Source organism: Plodia interpunctella, chromosome 4 (assembly GCF_027563975.2).
Source record: "Plodia interpunctella isolate USDA-ARS_2022_Savannah chromosome 4, ilPloInte3.2, whole genome shotgun sequence".
NCBI classification, from domain to species: Eukaryota; Metazoa; Arthropoda; class Insecta; order Lepidoptera; family Pyralidae; genus Plodia; species Plodia interpunctella.
In genome coordinates this window covers 8,972,831-8,993,015 of record NC_071297.1, presented here as the reverse complement: position 1 = coordinate 8,993,015, position 20,185 = coordinate 8,972,831, and the positions used below count along the sequence as shown (strand labels likewise).

The following is a 20,185-nucleotide window of genomic DNA, read 5'->3' as shown; positions in this document are numbered from 1 at the left end:
CCTTAGCGCCATTTGCGCCGAGCTTTGCGTAATATGCCCTATAATATATATACCTACACAGTACATAACATAATTTTGTATTACTTAATAATAATCCGCTTTGCCAAGGCTTTGCACATTTGCCTAAAAAATGAGAAAAATATAATAGCACAGATAATGCTATGCTCAAATGTCACTCACATCAAAAATTATAAAGCATTGTTCACATACACTAACCCGTAGCCGGCAAGTGATCAATGTTTGAATATTCAGTGTTAGATAACGTGACACCTATTTATTTTTATTATTCAAACTGAACATTATGACATTTTTTTTTTATTTATTTCTATCGTTTCATTCAATATGAAATATGTATCATTTAAAAAAAATCGTTTGAATGTCATTCAACAAACATGATAAGTGTAAAATGACCTTATGAATTCCTGCGTCTCAAAAAAGTCTTGAACGTTTTTACCTTGTCGTTTTATCATAAGAATTTGTTTGTTTTATTGTGCTAAAGTTATCTTCTCCTAGAAATTAGTTATGAAAAATTAATGTTGTTACTGGTGCCATAAAGAAATGTTTAGTGTAATGAAAGTTATCGTAAATGACAAATAATCGTGCCTTTTATGTCACACTACAAGCTTCAAAAATAAACACATGATACCGTGTTCGGTTGATTTTCATTTGTTTTCATTATGACGAAACGCCGAAGAATACTGCACGCGGACAAAATTATACAAAATGTTATTCATATATTTTGTTTGTTAATGTTTTTGCAACTGAAAGGTTAGTCTATTGTTTATATGTATTTTGTTCTAATAATAACATAACTTCGCAAGCGTGAACTTAGACGTTGTATTCAAAGATATTTTTTACCATAATTTAATCCCAGCTGCCAGAAATGTTGACAATAAATTCATTTTTGTTTCCTTTTTCAGGTTATTACTCTGTAAGTAGCAATCCAATTCTATTATACTCTACTGCTAATGATATTCGAGTTGTTAATATCCCTAAGTTCACAAAAGCCACCGCCATCGTAAAAGACTTGGAGCAGGGTTCTGCTGTTGACTTCATCTACCGGAAGAACTTGATTTGTTGGTCAGATCAAACAGCAGAGCTAATACAATGTATGCACTACAACGAGACACATTTGGGAGAAAAGGTAAGTAAAGTAGTAACATTATCATATCATACTTACAATACAAACCTTGATTGCACAAAAGTAGATAGATATTACATACAAAAGTTGATTATAATAATCATATTAACAATATAAAGTGGAAAGATTTATATCAAATAAATTGACATGGATTTTGAAGAAATTTGCCACCAATATAGACTAGACATCAAGATTGAAATGTGAAATAGGGTATCTTTTTTTACTGTGGACTAAAGTCGGTCTTTTCATTGACATCTAGCTTTGCCCACAACTTTGTTCAACAATTCAAGAAACATTTAACATTTCAGATGAATATAGTAACAGAAGGCTTGATAACACCAACTGGCATTGCCATAGACTGGTACACAAACAATATTTACTGGACAGATGGCGAGACAAACAGAATAGAGGTCATAAGTTTGGAGCACAAACACAGGAAGGTTCTGTTTTGGTCAGAGGTGGACTTAGCTCGGGCCATTGCTGTTGTTCCTAAAGAAGGGTAAGGAATCCAAACTTCATTTTAGACACTCCGCACCCCTTTACCATGTGCGCGTTAGAAGGAGTTTTATATCAATAAGTGATGTATATCATCTGTATGTATCAAAATTGTGATTTCTTTTTAAATTTTGCCCCTTGTCTTAATTTTACACTAAATAAAAACTTGTTCTTGTTGAATGGTAATATCTAACTACTACTCATATGAAACATTGATAATAAAATGTATCTTCTTTGCATAGATGGTACATATAAATGATATGTACCATCTGTGCAAAGTGGTAAGAGGGCATAAGTGTATTTATGATGAACTGATGACATTAAATCTATACAATTAATTCTTATTCTACAATTCTATTTACAATTTTGTATTTACAAAATGTTCTTATTTCAGGTTAATGTTTTGGACTGATTGGGGTGAAATACCTAAAATAGAAAGATCTGGAATGGACGGAGACCCATCCACCAGGAAGGTTATAGTGAAAAATAACATTTACTGGCCAAACGGCATAACCATAGACTATAATAAGAATTTAATATACTGGATTGATGCAAAACTCCACTTTGTAGATGTTATAGACTTTAATGGAGAAAATAGAAAGAAAGTAGTCAAAGGTGGCCTGGAGTACCCTTATGCTTTAACTACATTTAGTGATAAACTATACTGGACTGATTGGAAAACTTGGTAAGTAAAACTGTCTTACCCAATTGCTCATGATTTGTACTCAACAAAAAATATAGTATTTGTCCTTCACATAAGAATTTCCGCAAATCCTTTCATAATACTCGTCTCCTACTCTTCCAAAACACTTCAGTTTTCTACAAATAGTAGAACCTATTTTGGTCAGTCAGCTACGGAATATTTAATACTATTTAATACTAATTTTGACATATACCTTGTAGTTAAATACCATAAAAAGTTCCACAAAAACATGCCAAAAGTTGTATTTATTTGAATTCTTCACAGGTCTTTGCACACTTGGGATATATCAACAAATGGTCCAATCAAGGAAATAATAAAGTCTAATCCAGTCCCTGTGGATATCAAAGTGTATGATGGCAGTCGACAGCTGATGCCAGAAGTGGAACACCCCTGTAATATCGGCAATGGCGGGTGCTCACACCTGTGTCTCTTGTCATCTGCCAGTCCAGGTATGGCATTATTTGATCCTTATAATAGCCAGTGACCAAAACTCTAATTTGCTAACATTTATATATTTGATACTTATTAATTCTGTTTTAGTTTTTGTAATAATACGTATTTGTTTACTTTCAGTATCCAAAAAATATGTATTTATTATTTTTAACTAATAATGCTTTTCATGCGATGATACAATTATTTTAAGGCATTTGACGAGGATGATGGTGGAGGGAAAAGACCAAAATGGTGTTTTACGTGTTTACCCTGCGTGGGACACAATAAAGAATAAATTTTAAAGTAAATGGTTTTGTTATTATAAGATGGACAATGTAGATCTATAAAAAGCTGATTGAATAGCAAATTTTGAATAAGAGAAACATTATATTTCTATTTTGCAGGATATGTCTGTGCCTGCCCCACCGGAGTCAAACTCAAAGAAAACAGCCAAACAACTTGTTACAACACGCCGCAGTCACTGCTTCTAGTGGCGCAGAGGTCGATGATCTCAAAGATATCATTAGATTCACCCGACTTCACTCCATACACCTTGCCACTAAAGGACCTCAAAAAGATACTGTCAGTTGACTTTGATCCTAAGACTGAATACATTTACTGGGCTGACAGTGTGGTAAGTTTTTTATAAGTACACTAGCTGCGTCTCAAGGCTTATCGTCCGTGGGAATATCGGGATGTAACATACCCTATGTCATTCAAAAATAATTTAGTTTATTTTATAAAAAAAACTCTTAAGTTTTTTCTCATCATATTGAGAGACATATGATGGGAAGATCTAAAGATACTACTAATAAATTAAAACACTAGCGCTTCTTGGCACAATAGTGGGTAACTGCATTGGCTCGAGAGTTGTGGAAACAGAAGGGGGACCCTTTTGCCCAGCAGTGGGACAGTATCGTTAAGTTAGTATCCCATAACACAAGTCGCGAACTTACTTTGGGGCTAACGGGCTAACTCAACCTGTGCAACCTCAAATTTGTCCCTATATATTTATTTATTTGTCTTGTTCCAGCTGAAGTCGATCTCGCGCGCGCGTTTGGACGGCAGCTGCCAGCAGGTGGTGATCGCGGACAGCGGCGTGGGCGACAGCATCGCCATAGACCCGCTCGCGCGCAACATCTACTGGACCGAGCCCGTCACTGACACCATTAATGTGGCGCGTCTGGACGGCAGCGCTAGAAAGGTTATTTTGTTTAAAGTGTTGGCTAAAATCAAAACATCTTAAACACATTCTAACTGAATCACTAAATCATCTACATAAAGATATTTGTAGCTACCTCACGATAGAGTCTAATATCACACATTATTTACCTTTCCATATGAACTTAAAAATTACTATCCTGTGTTTACTTGTTTGGTGCTTTCACACTCTCTCTTATCTCGAGTGTTGCTGGTAACATTACTGGTTTTTCCCCTTTTTGGGAATGCTTTTGTTGCTACCAGCTTTAAAGATTTGTCGTTTATTCAAGCGAGGAAATGGAGTGAACCACAACTAATTTATTCTTGTAAGAAATGAAATAACTGTTGATATATGCGAATAGTTTGTAGCTTTTTGAGCTATATAAAATAAAAATTTGGCGTGAAAAAGTGATAGTGAAGGTCGAATTTCTGCATAAATGCCTTGACTTTGATATCAATAAATTTCCTTCCCAGGTGCTAATTCACGACGACCTATATGACCCTCGAGCCATAGCCTTGCACCCCACTGCAGGCCTGATGTTCTGGTCTGATTGGAACGAGAAGAAACCCAAGATTGAACGAGCTAACTTGGACGGCACAGACAGGGTTCTATTGGTGTCCGAGAAGCTGACCTGGCCCAATGGAATCGCTTTGGATGTAACCAATCACAAACTGTATTGGGGCGATGCGAGGACTAGAAAAATTGAAGTAAGATTTTTTTTAACTTCAAAAGTTTCTGGAATAATCGGCTCCTTTTACAATACACGTGATTAAATTATTATCATTCTGAATAGATAGTGAGCTACACAATTTATTTTTTTTTCATTGCAATATTAAATAGGTCTTAAGATGTTGATGAACACCCAGTGTAGGTTGACACCCACTCAGAGTTTTCTCGGTACTTTTTCCAATCCTATTCTAGGGTATCTCCAAATCATTATTTTTGAATCCCTCAACTTTTCTTCTTGGATTGAAATCGATGATTACGTAATTTAAGGCTTTCGGTGCCAACCAGCTTTCGATGCACCACGATAGTATGTTTTTAATATTTTTTTTTCACACCAGCCAGGACGAGCCGCTACTGAATTTCTATTTTAAAAAATATCAATCTAAATGTCAAATAACGACTTTGTTCGAACCATGGATTTAGTAAGTACTTCGTACAACGTACCTATTAATTCATAAAATCAAAAAGTGAAGTGACTATTAAAGTCGATGAGTCGTGCGCAGGTGTGCAACATGGACGGCACGCAGCGACGCGAGCTGCACAGCGCCGACATCCTGCACATCTTCGGGCTGGCGCTGCTGGGCCCGCATCTCTACTGGTCCGACACGCAGCGCCGCACGCTCGATAGGATCGACAAGAACACTGGTATGTACTTTACGTACGGTGGTCTTCTTCTTACAGCTTATGACGACCTTTGTCCTCCACAAATGACCTGCAATTTGGGCAATGTGCGTATGGTGGTACAATACAATAATACTTTATTGCAAATTAGTTACTTAGTGTACATGTGGGATTGAAACACTAAGAATGAGATGATATAAATGCGAGATAGTGTGTATGAAAGTTATGAAAGAAGATTGGCATAGGAAAGGGACGAATGCATAGGTGTGAGAGGGACAGAGAGATTTTTAAGATGGCGAGATGGTAAGATTTATTGTAAAGACGTTACACATGCTAAGTAAAGAGAAATAAGAAGTGAAATTTATTGAAGTTTATTTTATTCAACTCCTCTGATCCCATATACATACATAAATAAATATAAAATGTACTATCACTATCGAGCAAAGGTGAGGTTCAAACCTCACCTTTGTTCGATCACTTCAATTTCAATCTTCTCCACAGGTCTTGAACGACAGACAGTAGTGGAACAAATGGCAAACATGATGGGAGTAAAGGCGTTCCGACTGGGCGATCCTATTGGTTGGAATCCGTGTGCGGACAATAATGGCGGCTGCTCACATTTCTGCTTCAACCGACCGAAAGATCACGTGTGCAGTTGTCCGTTAGGTGAGAATGACTTTGCGTCCTGTTGACAAGTTTCATTTCAGAATGAATCTGTGTGTGGATAACTATGGCGGCTGTTATCACATTTCTAGTTTAACCGACCTAAGGATCGCGTGTGTAGCTGTCGGTTAGGTGAAATTGAACTTTATGTCGTGTTGATAAATTTCATTTTAGATTGAATCTATGTGTGGATAACTATGGCTGCTGTTCACATTTTTAGTTTAACCGACCGAAGGATCACGTGTGTAGCTGTTGGTTAGGTGAGATTGAACTTTATATCCTGTTGATAAATTTCATTTTAGATTGAATCTGTGTGCGGACAACATTAGCGGCTATTCACATTTCTTGTTTAATCGACCGAATGACCATGTCCATTTCCCATGAAAATTGCATTGAGTAAAATTAATACTTTGGTTCGTTTTCAGGTTTGGAGCTAGGCAGCGACAGGAAAGCATGTGTAGAACCAGAGACATTTTTGGTGTACAGTCGCAAAAACGTCATTGGCCGGATCAGCATAGAGAATGAAGACAACGATGCGATTCTGCCAATCAAAGAGCTCAAAGAAGTTAGGTAAGGGATCTTGCTCTCTAATGGAAACTCAGTCTTGACCGGTTTTTATAATTCAAATCACAAGTACCCTTATTAAACTTTCCTAACGAAATATGAAATATTTGCAGTGCTTTGGCGGTGCATGTTTCTGGATTGAAGTTGTACTGGTCTGACAGTCGAACGAAAACTATAAACCGGTGTTCTATAAACGGCACAAACATTGAAAGGATACTAGAATGGACCGGCTTAGTTGAAGGTAAGTCCTAATTTAGATGATAAATTGGCTATTCTAATGGTTAAAGAATTAAATGTGTGAAGGTTTTTAAATTAAAAAAAAAACACGATAATTAAATTTCACTTAATTGATCAGTTTTATTAATTAAGAGATTACTATTTTTTCGTTCTTTTTGTTATCACAGCTTACGCTAACACTAGTCGTAGTGTTATTGCTTGTAGTGTATGCGTCTATGTTCACTTCCACCCCACTACTGTGATAAGTCATAGCGCTGCGAGCGACCGCTCAGTTGTATACGAGACGGCGAGGGGCACGGACGTTGGAGCATCAGTCCTTTAGCTGTGTGCGAGGATGGGGCACGTAACCTCGCTCGTATACCACAGTTTTTACATTAAATTGTACTTTTAGGTCTAGCCATAGACGAATATGGACAGAACATCTATTGGACAGACACGGCGACGCAACGCATAGAAGTGGCGCGGTTGGACGGCTCCAGTCGAAGAACTCTCATCTGGCAGGCTCTGAAGAAACCCAAGAGCATTGTGCTCGATCCAAGGAAAGGGTATGTTATACGTGTCTAGTGTCGCTCCGAGGTTTTGCTTTCATAGGAATTCCGACTTAAAGATTTTGCTTAGCTCAAGTGGTACCACTATCCCGAAACTGTGTAACACGAGGTAGGATAAGGTACACCTTAGTACAAAGGGAGGCACAGATCTCGGTTACAAAAGCCGTCTAAAAGGGCACTCTCATTTTTTTCTTCCGCCAAACAGCATTGTCATATTCTGGTTTGAAGGACGATAGGGCGGGCAGTGTAATTACAAGGTACTGTGGCCCAAAGATCCTAGACCACAAAATAGAAAACGCGTGACACATCTGGTCTTGTAGGCGTCCATAGTCTGCGGTGACCACTTACCATCAGGTGAGCCGCATGCCTGTTTGGTAGTTAAAATTTTTTTTGTTATGTAAAAGCATCTGTCAACGGCAAGTAGCCTAATTCACTCCAAATTCAATAACTTCATTGTAAATTAAGTAAACTCATGTTTTTACAAATACCAAAATAATCTTTATCTTTGTCCGTTTTGACGTAAAGAAAAGAGTAACAAATACAATTTCACGTTTATAATAATAGCGTGGATTATTTTCAGCTACATGTACTGGTCCGAGCTTGGCTCTAAGTGCATAAAGCGCGCCGGTATGGACGGCTCCAGCCCCACCGTGATCATAGAGCAAGTGGGCCGCGTCCACGCCATGGCCATAGACTACGACAAGCACGCCATCTACTGGGCGGCGCTCGAACCGCCGACCATAGAGTACGCGTTCCTCAACGGAACTGGCAGGAAGACTCTGGTTACAAATGTGTCTATGCCGTACGCGCTAACTTTGTATGCCGATACGATGTTTTGGGGCGATTGGAATACAGGTATGAATTTACTGCTGATTTTCTGTCCAATATTGATCGGAAATTCTAAAGTAAGTAACGCAAGGGAGAAAATAAAATTTATCTAAACTGGAAATTCAGGAAATTAATTTCTCTAAAAATTTAACATTTTGTGCACCTTTAAAAGTTTACAGATTTTTTACTTAAGTCAACGTCAAAGTTTTAGCTATAGAACCTATAATAATAATAAACACATTAACGATAGACGAATATTTGACCAGAATAATCGCCTTACAGGTCTCATAGAAGCAGCGAAGAAGCTAGACGGCAGTTCGCGGCGTCGTTTACACGAAAACGTCGACTACATCTCTGACCTGAAGGCGTGGGCACGTAAAGGCGGCAGCAACCAATGCGCGGTGGACAACGGTGGCTGTCAACATCTGTGTCTACCCGCGCCCACCGACTACCGCTGTGCTTGTCCCGCGCATTACCGCCTACATCCTGACAACCTCACATGCGACGGTAACTAATTTCCGAATTTTGACATACCTACGTGACGTCAAAATATTTTTTTATTTATTTATTTATTATTGCTAGCTGCGCCCCGGGGCTTCGCTCCCCTGGTTTTTCGGGGTGAGTACCCAATGTATTATTCCAGGTTATTTTCTACCCGTGTACTGAATTTGATAACAATCGGTCCAGTAGATATGCGTGAAGAGGTAACAAACAAACTTTCGCATTTATAATATTAGTTGGGATTGGGATATTATTTTGAAACAAATGCAACATTTTTTAAATACCTAGTTAAGTACTCAGTTACTACGTTGCTTTTAATCCTGCTTCCTACTAATATTATTAATGCGAAAGATGTGTGTGAGGATATTTGTTAGTCGATCTCGAGAAATGTGTTGGACGGATTTTAATAAAATTTATTAGTTTAATCGGCTTGAAATGAAACATATGGCTACTTCTAAAGGGTCATTTTTGAATTTCCACGGGAGCGTAGTTAGTAATGTTATATTTCCTTACAGAACCAGAAGAATTCCTGCTATTCGCGCTAAAGAACGCCATAGGCAGATTGTACATTGCGAACGGCGAATGCGCAGACGCATATATTCCGCTCAACGGACTCAAGAACGTTAAGGCTATTGATTACGATCCCACTAACAAGTGAGTAGTAGCACTTTAATTTTGAATTAAAAAACTAAAGCGTATATTCGATTATTTTTAACTTTATTGACGTAGTAGTGTACCATTTTGTGTAAATATTTTTAGAAACTACACTTTTTTATATCACATGACATATTTTTAGACATAGAAATTAGTATCATTTGATTAGTAAATAATAAAAAATATTAAAATAATTAAAATACACGCCTAATTTGAGTTTTTATATTGTTCCGTAACACGCTTATATGCTGGAATCAAATTCACTTGAAATAGGCACCTTTATACTTTCATTTTTATTTACCATCTGTCTCTTTCTTGTATTTCTGTATACTTAAACTGTAAACTAAACAAATATGTGCAAATTTCAAATACTACATATTCACTTACTCCATTTTAATATTCCGTATCTTTCATAAACATTTTTTACAGGACGTTATACTGGATAGAGGAAGACTCCCACCTAATTCGCAGCGTTCCTATATCATACTCAACAACGTCCGCCATCACTGACTCTTACATCGTAGTTGAGGGCATTTCCCGCCCTTTCCACATTGTCCTGGACATACTAGGTCAAGCGTTGTACTGGACTAGTCTGGATTCCGACACGATCAATGCCACGTCTATTAGGAATAGGACGCTGACTGGAGTGATCGTGAGGGGGGAGAATATGATGCCTAGGCATTTGGCCTTCCATCAGACGGAGAGGTGAGAGGATTTTAAATAAAAAAAAAAAAAAGATTTTTTGTTGTGTTTTGTTCCTATTATACTCTATATTAGTAGCAGATAACATTTTTTATAAAAACTAATTTTTTCTACATAGTATAACTTTCTCACTTATTTTTTTTCCGCTTATAACAGTCATTTAATTCTTACCTTCTACAAGGTTTGTACCTTGAATCAATTTCAGAAATTATGTTGTTATCTTAGATCAACAAAAAGGAAAAATCATTCCAAATTGAGTTTATTTACGTGAATTAACGTGTTTATTTTTCAGGTTCCTAATCTGGAATGATGTAGGTCTGGGCGCTATAATGCGATCCAACGTAGACGGCACGGGGCGCATCGAACTAGCTAGAGCTACGAACGCGTCCGCGCTCGCTCTTGACCAAACCGCTTCTATTGTCTATTGGGCTGTCAATAGTAAGATCTACGCGGTGGATCTAAACTCGGACAATAAGACGTAAGTATTGCATTATTATTAAAAAATACTTGTTTTCTTCAGATAAGTTCTGGATTTCTATTGATGTTATGTGAAAATGTTTCACAGCTAAATAACTTGTCACGTTGATTTTTTCCGGCAGTATTTGGTGCCGTATGCAAGGTACACTATTAGAACCATGTCCCATTGCTTGTCCAATAATTCCATCATTTCTATTATGTAGTTATTTTCTTCAGGGGATTTTCCGTTTTTTTACGTCAATATGCGATCAGAATGAATAGCCAAGCTGTTTCAGGCGTATCGTCTGGCAAGGCGGCTGGGTGGGGACTCTGGCGGCGTACGGTGGCGCCCTCTACATGAGTTCGCTGGGCGGCGACCGCGCGCTCATGAGGCTGCCGCTGCATCGGCTGCACGTGCCCGCCGTGCCCGTGCTGCATGTGCGGGTGGTTGCGGCCAGGCTGGTGCTGCCGGTATGTTGTGTGTGCATTGTGGCGCCCTCTATAGGCTGCCGCTGCATCGCAAAAAACTAAAATTTTGAAATAACTTTTATTATGAAGTCATCAACATAAATGCATTATTTAAGGAAACTGTCGAACGAACATACTTTTTTTCACTTTAGATATTTACTCAATCGTGACAGCGTATCATTTAGTATAGAGTGTTTTGACGAGTCCAAAAATGAGTGATTTTATTTATTGTTGAAATTATCGTTCAGCTATTGAACAGTTATCAAAATAAAAACTTCCCTATTGAGTATGTCTTTCTAACGTCACAACATGTAAGACACAGCAAGTGTTGAATGTATCAGATGGCGGAGTGGCACGCGTGCGCGACGCAGCCGTGCGGCGCGGCGCCGGGCGCGTGCGGCGCGGCGGGCGCGTGCTCGCCGCCACAGTCGCAGTCGCAGCCGCAGCTCTGCGCGCGCGACCACTTCCTGTGCGCGCAGACGCTACACGACAACACATATTGCATACCGATGGCTTGGAAGTTTGTGCTTTTTATTTATTTGTTCATTACATTTATTCTCCATTTCATTAGTCAAATCAGATGTTTTTTTTCTAATGTCAAAATTTTATTATAAATTCGAATGTATGTTTGTTTGTTACCTTTTCACGTTTTTATCTACTCAATCAATCTTCTTAAAATTTTGCACACATCTAGTTTGAATTTATGTATCTTTTATTCTGAAAAAAATATTCTGATTCTGTAGGAAATTCACGCGGGTGAACTATGGCAACTGTGGGCAAAAGCAAATAAAATTCGTTAAAAATCCGTTATTCTCTACACTGGATCAGTCTTACCAAATTTCATTAAAATCGTGTCAACGGTTTCACTGTTCACAGTGAGCTTGAGAAATAAAGATACACACATCAAAAATCGAAAAGTATTGTGATGGTGGAAACTAAAGAATACATTTTTAATAACTCAACTTCTGTTTAGACACAGACAACAGAAGTTACACTCGTCTTTCATCTATATAGCTTTGTTTGTCTTCGTGCTAATGTAATCCATGTACCCCACGCATCGCGTTGCGCACGCGTTCAGATGCGACGGTCAAGTGGACTGCCCCGACGGGTCGGACGAGTGGGCGAGCGCGTGCGGACGCTGCGCCGGCGCGGGCGGGCTGCGCTGCGCTGACGGCGCATGCGCGGCGTCGCTGCGCGCGTGCGGCGCCGGCGTGCGCTGCGCACTCGGAGCCATGCCTGAGGCCTTCCGGTCAGTCACTGATCGCTTATTATTGTTATTGTCTAGTTTCTTATTTTTGTTGTTATGTGTGACCGAGCGGAATCAATGGAGAAAAACAAAAGGAGTTTAAGAACATTGACATAGAAACTTACCAATTAAACGGCGAATGTAGATGTATGTAGAACTACCGCTTTTTGCATCAAAATAAAAGCGTGTATATTATTATTATTATTGTCAACTTAACTTATTATTGCCAATATCTCGTGTTCTAAATGACGTAACGCGATGTCACGCAAAATCATCTGGATGGAATTGATATACCAATACCAGATTTTAAGTTAGACCATCCGCTATACAACCGCATCCAATTCCATCCTATTGATTCTGCGTAATGCGCGAACAAACGTAAAGACAGACAGACAAAAATTCTAAAAAAAATTTCGGCTTCCTTTAGTCCCATAAAGATCTCCCATAATTATTTTTCATTGATAACTCCCTATGTACTAACTTAACCTACTTACAATTTTATTATATATAAATAGATAAATATTTAGATATTGGTTATTAATTCGTCTATTTATTTAATCCGTGTAGATGTGACGAACGTTTGTGCATATCGCCTCACCTGCAATGCGACGGGACGCAACACTGCGAGGATGGATCCGACGAATCGCCCGCGACATGCGGCGTGCGAGAGGTGATTGACAAATCAAAGAATTGTATTTTCTTGTTCTTCCTCTTTATTAAAGTTTGATAATAATGTTTATTGTTTTCGTATCACATTTAGCCCGATCAGCAGAGCAAATCTCTATATAATTAAAAGGAAGAGGTTCCGCAATGTTAACTGCCTACTATTGCATTATTCAACAATATTGTTAATGTTCATCCAAAAGCCATTTTAGATGCTTAGGTTACTTGAATAAAATCTTACTCTTAACTCTCGATAAGAAAATCTCTTCTCGCAAACACCAGCTTATTTTATTTCTCGTAAGTTAACTTATTATTTTTTCAGGTGCCAAACCAAGGTCGTCAATCCAGTGCTTTCGTTGTCTGTGGCGCCGTCGCGGGAGCGGCCGGCGGCGCTTTTGCTGCTTGGGCGGCTTTAAGAAAATGGCGGCGACTACAACGACGGCCCCAACGCAGACCGGCCAGACCTGACGTCAGAGCCATGAAGCCTCTTCAGCTGATGACCAGCGACGAGAGGGCCAGGCCTCTAGGGGCCAGTTGCACTGAGTGAGTGTTCATTATTGAGTCTAGGCTTAGCGGAAATGGTGGAGACTGCAACTACCGCAACGCAGACCGGTCAGACTTAAATCAGAGTTCATCGATATTTAAGTCCTTTTCGCAATATTTGGTTGAAATTCACCAATATGTTTTGGACATTCATAACTTTTTGTCATAAAGTTCTTCAGCCATGGGAACATTAAATTAACATTATGAGTACATCGAAATCGCTAAGGTAACGTGACTATCACAAACTTACATATTAACCTCAAAGTGGCTATTGAGTACTCTTCTAGATCTTCCTATTAGTAAAATGTCTCTTTCTCATCCATCCAAAACTTACGATTCAGACGCAAAAGCGTCTGAATCGTAAGTTTTTTTTATTTTTATTAAAAAATGTAATACCAAGATGGATGATTGAAAAAGATATTTCCATACGACTCATTAGTTCGATAACTTTAATTGTTTAATCATTTAGCATTTTTGTTATCAAAATATTATGTAATATCAAGATGCATGATCGAAAAAGCTATCTCTATACTTCTCATAATAATTTCCAAAACATCAGAAAGCCTATGCGGAAGACGTATGATTGAATGAGACGACTCATCAGTTCGATCTTCAACTGTATGATTCCAGTACGTCGGGGAGCCTGTGCGGACGCTACCCGCGGCCCACCGCCAACCCGCCGCCGTCGCCGGCCACAGGCGAGGCTGCGGCTGCGGAGGGCGGCCGCCGGCGCGCCTACCGCCACTACCGCGCCATGAACCGGCCGCCGCCGCCCACGCCCGCCTCCACCGACGTCTGCGACTCCGAGCCCGAGGCGCCGCCGCCCTCGCCCGCGCCCGCGTCCGCGCCTTGCTTCTACTGACTCAGTCTTGTCTGAATGTTCACATACCTGCCGCAGTCGTTCTAACACTGAATCACAGATATAGGAACGCTTCAATGTGATTTGTTCTTATATCTGTGGACTAAATTATGTTTGTCACTGTGGCTGGCTATTCACATGCCGCAGCTACGATTTTGAGGCTAACTGAATTACAAACAAAAAACTTTATTTGATACACGCTAATGTCTAATGTCGAAAATGCGTTGAGACTTTTTATGATTAAAAATTCCACTTTTTGAATTAAGATTTTATTCCACCATCGTGACAACACAAAACTGATTTGATACTCTGATGCGTTTAAACCAGAGATTTATTTTTATTTGTACTGAACGTGAATAGAAATTGCAATGGTGCTATTTCACTGTATGTGCCTCAATACTAAATAAGCTAAATATTGTAAACTATGTTTTGTAAATAGTAAGTAAATTGTTTTGAGATAGTGATTTAATTTCAATATTTCTTATTCTCTTTTATTTTTCTAATCGTAATTCTAAATAAGTGCCATGATTGTACTGATTTTTAGCTGCATTTACTTATTTTTTGTATTTTAATTGAACTTACCACGTTTAGTTATTTAGGTAGTTTTTAACTGGTCCTAAGATTTTTTGCTATGTAATGTATAATTAAACCGATATTTGTTTTACATTTTGACAGTGGTTCGATTCCGGCATTCTAGCGTGCAATATGCTATCATCCTGAAATGTTTTCTTAAAATAACTATCAATCTCATAAAACATATATAGCTTAGGCGGGTACAAAACTTAGATATTTCACTTATCCAATATTATTTATATCTCTTTTTAACGTTAGGTAAAATGAAAAAGATAGCAATAATATTGGGCAAAGAAATCGATGAAGGCTTTTATTTTGGAAATAAATAATTTGTTTCAATATTCGAAGGAAAAAGCTGTGAATGTGATTGATAGTGACATCACAATTCGCCATTTAAAAATAGATATTTAAGGTTTTTCTTTAATGCTAGAAAGTATTAGTGATTATTTATTAATTATATGATTAGTTACATTATAACAGATTAGTAAATTCTTGTATTATATTGACTGAAATTTCTAATTAAACTTTTGTACCTGTTAATAACATGTTTTTTTTCTAAATCTGCAAAACTTATTTTAAACTTCACGACTGAGTCAGTCGCTCGGTATCGACTGGTCGCTGTAACACAGACCGAAATGTCCGAGCTTGAAAAAAAGTACGTATGCGTTCAATACGTGTATAAGTATATATTTATCTACAAGACTTGCCTAAACAACAACGGGGCAGCAAGTACACTATGATCGCTCCCTGTTTATCGCTGAAGGCCGTAGATTACGATTATAATATCCAATCGCGTATAGATCTATCTCATGTGTGTGACTATTATATAATACTAGATATTGCCCGAGACTTCGCTCCATTTTTCAGATAAAATATAGCCTATAACAATCTTGGATGATGTACCTTTCTAATGGTGAAATAATTTATGGAATCGGTTCGGTAATTTCGGAGATTACCCGCCTCAAACTCACAAATGCTTACCTCTTTATAATAATAGTATGTAGAGTTTATAATAATAGTATATGTTATGTAGATGTCGCAGCAACATCTAAAAAAATAATGATTCATGACATGACCTGATATACCCTAATGACAAATGGACAGACATTGGAGTCTTAGTAATAAGGTCTCGTTTTACTTTTTTGGTGCGGAACCCTAATTATCTATTGGACAAAGTGGAAGTTCATTAATCAATCAACCGGTTGTTGATGAACGAAATATTGGCTTGGCCACGCCTTTGCCTTGTTTGACGTATCTACCTTATTTTTAAACTGTCAAAGTCATTTCAGGTAAATAAAACCACACACAACAATGAATGTGGATGGAAGTTTCGTGTGAAATTATTATTTTTTTGTTTTTAGAAGCATGAGATATACTATTAACTACACAATATATTCATCAACAAAATGGAATTGTTGTTGATGTTATGGAACATCATTCTAACCGGAATCATCAGTTTACCAATACTATTTCTAGCGGTAAGCTGTAAACACAAAACACGTCACTAATTTATGATTTTAAAACTCTGAAGGCCTAAATGTGTTCCTGCGGCGGTTTCCTTTATAATTTTCTATGTAATACTTTAAGATTTCCCAGTTTCTTGTTGTTTTTATTAGTCTATCTTTAAATGATGGACATAGCATTATTCCAAATCGTTAAATTGTAATCAACCTGGAAACTTAATTTATTGTTCTATTTATACATCCATGATTTCATCAGAAACTTTTTGTGCCGTTTTCATAATATACTTACTTAGAAATTTACTTTACAATACCAAATTTTGAGAAGGCACACAAATTAGCTAGGTAGTTTAAAATTGATAAGAGTTTTAAATTAGATTAATTATAGTTTTATTGGTTAGTATTTCATAACACAAGTCTCTAATTAACTTTATGGCTAACTCAATCTTCTTGATTCATTACATATTTGTTAACTGCGACTAGATAGTTTTAAGTTTATGTATTTTTTGTCCAACAAATTCAATCCTATCCAATAAAATATATTTATTTTCCTTATATTGCCTGCTCTGTATGCAGCTATAAGTAGCCTTCAACTCACCAACTATCATCAAAATCACCTCAATCCAATGCTCCGAAGGAAGAAGAAACAAACACACTTTCCTTTTTATAATATTAGTATGAATTGACAATATTTTCAATTCCAGGTATGTGTAATACTATATCTGATAACAGATCCATATCCAATGGTTAAAAGGTATAAGGAAGAAGAGTCTTACAGGGACTGTCAAACTAAGACAAGATGCAAATTTCCAAATATCATAGATGCAAGCACTGTCAATTTGAGTGTTGTTGTACCTGCCTATAACGAGGAAGATAGATGTAAGATTATTCATACATTTTAATTTTTTCTGTGGTTTAAATTCAAAGGAAATTTGTCAGATCAATTTCTTTGATTGGATCATTAAATTATGGAAAGATCGGCTTAAAATCTATTTATAATTACTTGGTCTGCCATGTTTTCTCTTTCCATATCTAGATGTGTATAGAAAATGTTGGAGTGATGACAAACCTTTGAGAAGGAATGGTTCAGGTTCGTGTTGAATATGACATCTTGGAAGACCTTTGCCCAGCCAATGGAATGCAATTAAAATGTTGAATAAATAAATTTTACTACAAACATTAACATACTAAGACAGTAAATCTGTGATGATTATTATGTGTAGTCCAATGTATTAATTTATATTATTATGTGTAATTATATTATTATAATTTATATTATTATTATTATTATGTGTAATGTGCATTAAAAAATACATTTCCTTTCTTAGTACCATCTATGCTAGAAGAAACATTAGAATTCCTTGAGAAAAGACTATCTGAACATCCGTCATATAAATATGAAATCATAGTAGTGAGTGATGGTAGTCGAGACAAGACAGTGAAGGTGGCGGAGGCCTACGCTGAGAAGTATGGATCAGAAAAGATCAGATGTTTGGAACTGGTAAAGAATAGAGGGAAGGGTGGAGCCGTGCGGTTGGTAAGCTATAACTTCATTTTAATCTCTAATGTGAATCTTTTCTGGTTCCTTCCTGAGCTGTTAAACAAGCCCAGGATCCTCTTTACTTTGTCTTTTTCTTCTCCACTTCACATAGTCCTCGACATCCTTAGTTGTTAATGCTAATTTAGCTGTGTGTATCAATTTAATAATACAATATTTGTAGAGAAAATACATTTGGGTGACTTACCACATAATAGAGGTAATAACAATTTTTTTTGCATCCCTTTATTCAAATTTTTGTTTGTAATAACAAAAGGCTTTAGCTGTAATCAATTTGATTTTTGAATTGATTATAATAACTTATTTACAGGGTGTCCAAAGTACGAGAGGTGCAACAATTCTATTCGCAGACGCTGACGGCGCGTCAAAATTCGAGGACTTGACTAAACTAGAATTAGCTTTGAAAAAACAAGTGAAATGTGACCCTCTAACACAGATGACGGAGATTAGTGAAAAGCAGGCTCTAGCTATCGGGTCCAGGGCACATTTGGAACAGGAGTCCTTGGCCACTCGGAGCGTTTTCAGGTGAAACATTTTTTGAAGTAATAGTACTAACATAACATGGTTAGCTCAATATAGCATAGTCGCATCACACGACTGAAACTCTGTGATTCTCCGAAGCGCCGGAATCTGGAAGAAAATAATCTTCAAAATGTGAAGATTGGGTTTTAACCCCTTCTGCCTGTCAATGCTATCTTTTCTATAATATTATCCCTAATCGCCTCGTAAGTGGCGTGGTCCTATTCTAAGGCGGAAATCACACGCTATAAATCGCCATGAAACTAAAAAATATTATAGGAAAATTAAAAGAGAAACCTAGCTATACTGATTTACCACAGAAAAAATATTTGGTTGCGCTACTTCTCTTTGCATGCCAATGGCAAATCTATAAACGCTATATTGGCTATTAAATATATTTTATTGGGTGCGTTTAGTTATCGGTTATCGTTTCTAATCTGATGTTTTTTACCAGGAACATACTGATGTACGGATTCCACTTCCTCGTGTGGCTGTTCACGGTGAAAGGCATCAAGGACACTCAGTGCGGCTTCAAGCTGTTCACCAGACGAGCTGCGCGCACCTGCTTCCAGAGTCTGCACGTCAACCGATGGTAAGACATTTGGAATACTATAATCTGATATGCAATCTCACAGAGTTTTGACGAAGCTTGCAAGTGCCGGATTTATTTCTGTATTTTTATTGACGAAGCTTGTTGCGATTTGGTTTTTTTTTGGTAACAAAAGTAATCTCATAGATTTCGATACTTGGAGCAGAATCATAGCGTCATAATAATAAAAATGAAAATTATGTACGAATAGAAAGATGACGAGACATCGTTATTTTTATTCGTCTCTGTGTTGACCATGAGTACAGTATAACTAGCTGCAGCGCGCGGTTAAATCCACGTAAGTTATTATGCGCAGAGTGCCGTCTACTTTATAAAGTGCCGTCGATTGTCTCAAGACTTTGACCAAATCCTACGGGAATCGCGTACTATCGGGATAAAAAGTACCCTATATGTTAATCTAAGGTATCAGCTTCCACTAACTCCCACGGGAGCGAAGGTCCGGGGCGCAACTAGTCATATAAATAATAATTGGTAAAATTATCTTTCTTTCCAGGGCTTTTGACGTGGAGCTGTTATACATAGCACAAAAACTGAACATTCCAATAGCAGAGATACCCGTGCGTTGGACCGAGATCGAGGGCTCCAAGGTGACTCCGGTCTTGTCCTGGGTCCAGATGGGTCTGGACCTGGCTCTCATCTGGCTGAAGTATTTGATAGGCGCGTGGAAGATCAGGAGTGATAAACTAGACTAAGGCAAATGTGGCGCGAGCCATTTATTTTTATTGCATCTTATTAAACAGCTTGTTATTATTAAACCAAATATCTCAATTGTTTTGTTTCATTCCATTCAGTCGATATCATACAATTATCTCTGAGTAAATTATTAATCTTTTAAATCTTAATTTTTCGCGAAATTTTATTCCAGCATATAAAGTGGCATATGATATATATTAATATTTTATAATAAGTTATTACAAAACAATGACAATAGATTTGGTGCCAAGTCCACAACATTATTTGATTTGACGAACGATAGAGACGTGTAATTTAGCAATAAAAATAATAAATTAACTTTTTAAAACATGTTTCCTAGTTTTCTGTGGGAAGGGATATTATGGGAACTTACGAATAAAACAAAAAAATGACGTTTGTGTATTAAATTACACAATACTTAATTAAATCTTTAAGCTTGATATTCATAAAAGATAAAGCATACTTTAAACTAAAGTATGTTTTGTCTTTTTCTGTCAGTGCCAAATTTGGTAAAGTGCGAT

General features: G+C 37.4%; 2 protein-coding genes across 2 annotated transcripts; both read left to right on the top strand.

Moving 5' to 3' along the window:
• Nucleotides 1-400: 400 nt before the first annotated feature.
• Nucleotides 401-15,367, top strand: arr (arrow). Its single transcript, XM_053744114.2, has 24 exons — nucleotides 401-768; nucleotides 921-1,144; nucleotides 1,450-1,640; nucleotides 2,031-2,321; nucleotides 2,604-2,788; nucleotides 3,176-3,405; nucleotides 3,805-3,975; nucleotides 4,446-4,679; nucleotides 5,202-5,343; nucleotides 5,821-5,985; nucleotides 6,408-6,552; nucleotides 6,660-6,787; nucleotides 7,175-7,328; nucleotides 7,912-8,186; nucleotides 8,442-8,666; nucleotides 9,176-9,314; nucleotides 9,744-10,019; nucleotides 10,309-10,494; nucleotides 10,769-10,943; nucleotides 11,282-11,460; nucleotides 12,019-12,189; nucleotides 12,754-12,856; nucleotides 13,172-13,392; nucleotides 14,023-15,367. The coding sequence occupies exons 1-24, from the start codon at nucleotides 678-680 to the stop codon at nucleotides 14,252-14,254; spliced, it is 4,533 nt and encodes a 1,510-aa protein (XP_053600089.1). The 5' UTR covers nucleotides 401-677; the 3' UTR covers nucleotides 14,255-15,367.
• Nucleotides 15,368-16,118: 751 nt separating this feature from the next.
• wol (wollknaeuel) lies at nucleotides 16,119-19,739 on the top strand. The gene is made up of 6 exons (XM_053744373.2): nucleotides 16,119-16,302; nucleotides 16,989-17,163; nucleotides 17,613-17,821; nucleotides 18,153-18,367; nucleotides 18,816-18,953; nucleotides 19,465-19,739. The coding sequence occupies exons 1-6, from the start codon at nucleotides 16,231-16,233 to the stop codon at nucleotides 19,661-19,663; spliced, it is 1,008 nt and encodes a 335-aa protein (XP_053600348.1). The 5' UTR covers nucleotides 16,119-16,230; the 3' UTR covers nucleotides 19,664-19,739.
• Nucleotides 19,740-20,185: the final 446 nt, after the last annotated feature.

Coding starts and splice junctions, on each gene's coding strand:
- arr (XM_053744114.2), top strand. CDS start 678: ATGACGAAACGCCGAAGAATACTGCACGCGGACAAAATTATACAAAAT. Junction 2,322..2,603: donor TGGACTGATTGGAAAACTTG/GTAAGTAAAACT, acceptor AATTCTTCACAG/GTCTTTGCACACTTGGGATA. Junction 3,976..4,445: donor TGGACGGCAGCGCTAGAAAG/GTTATTTTGTTT, acceptor TTTCCTTCCCAG/GTGCTAATTCACGACGACCT.
- wol (XM_053744373.2), top strand. CDS start 16,231: ATGGAATTGTTGTTGATGTTATGGAACATCATTCTAACCGGAATCATC. Junction 18,368..18,815: donor GCCACTCGGAGCGTTTTCAG/GTGAAACATTTT, acceptor GTTTTTTACCAG/GAACATACTGATGTACGGAT. Junction 18,954..19,464: donor AGTCTGCACGTCAACCGATG/GTAAGACATTTG, acceptor CTTTCTTTCCAG/GGCTTTTGACGTGGAGCTGT.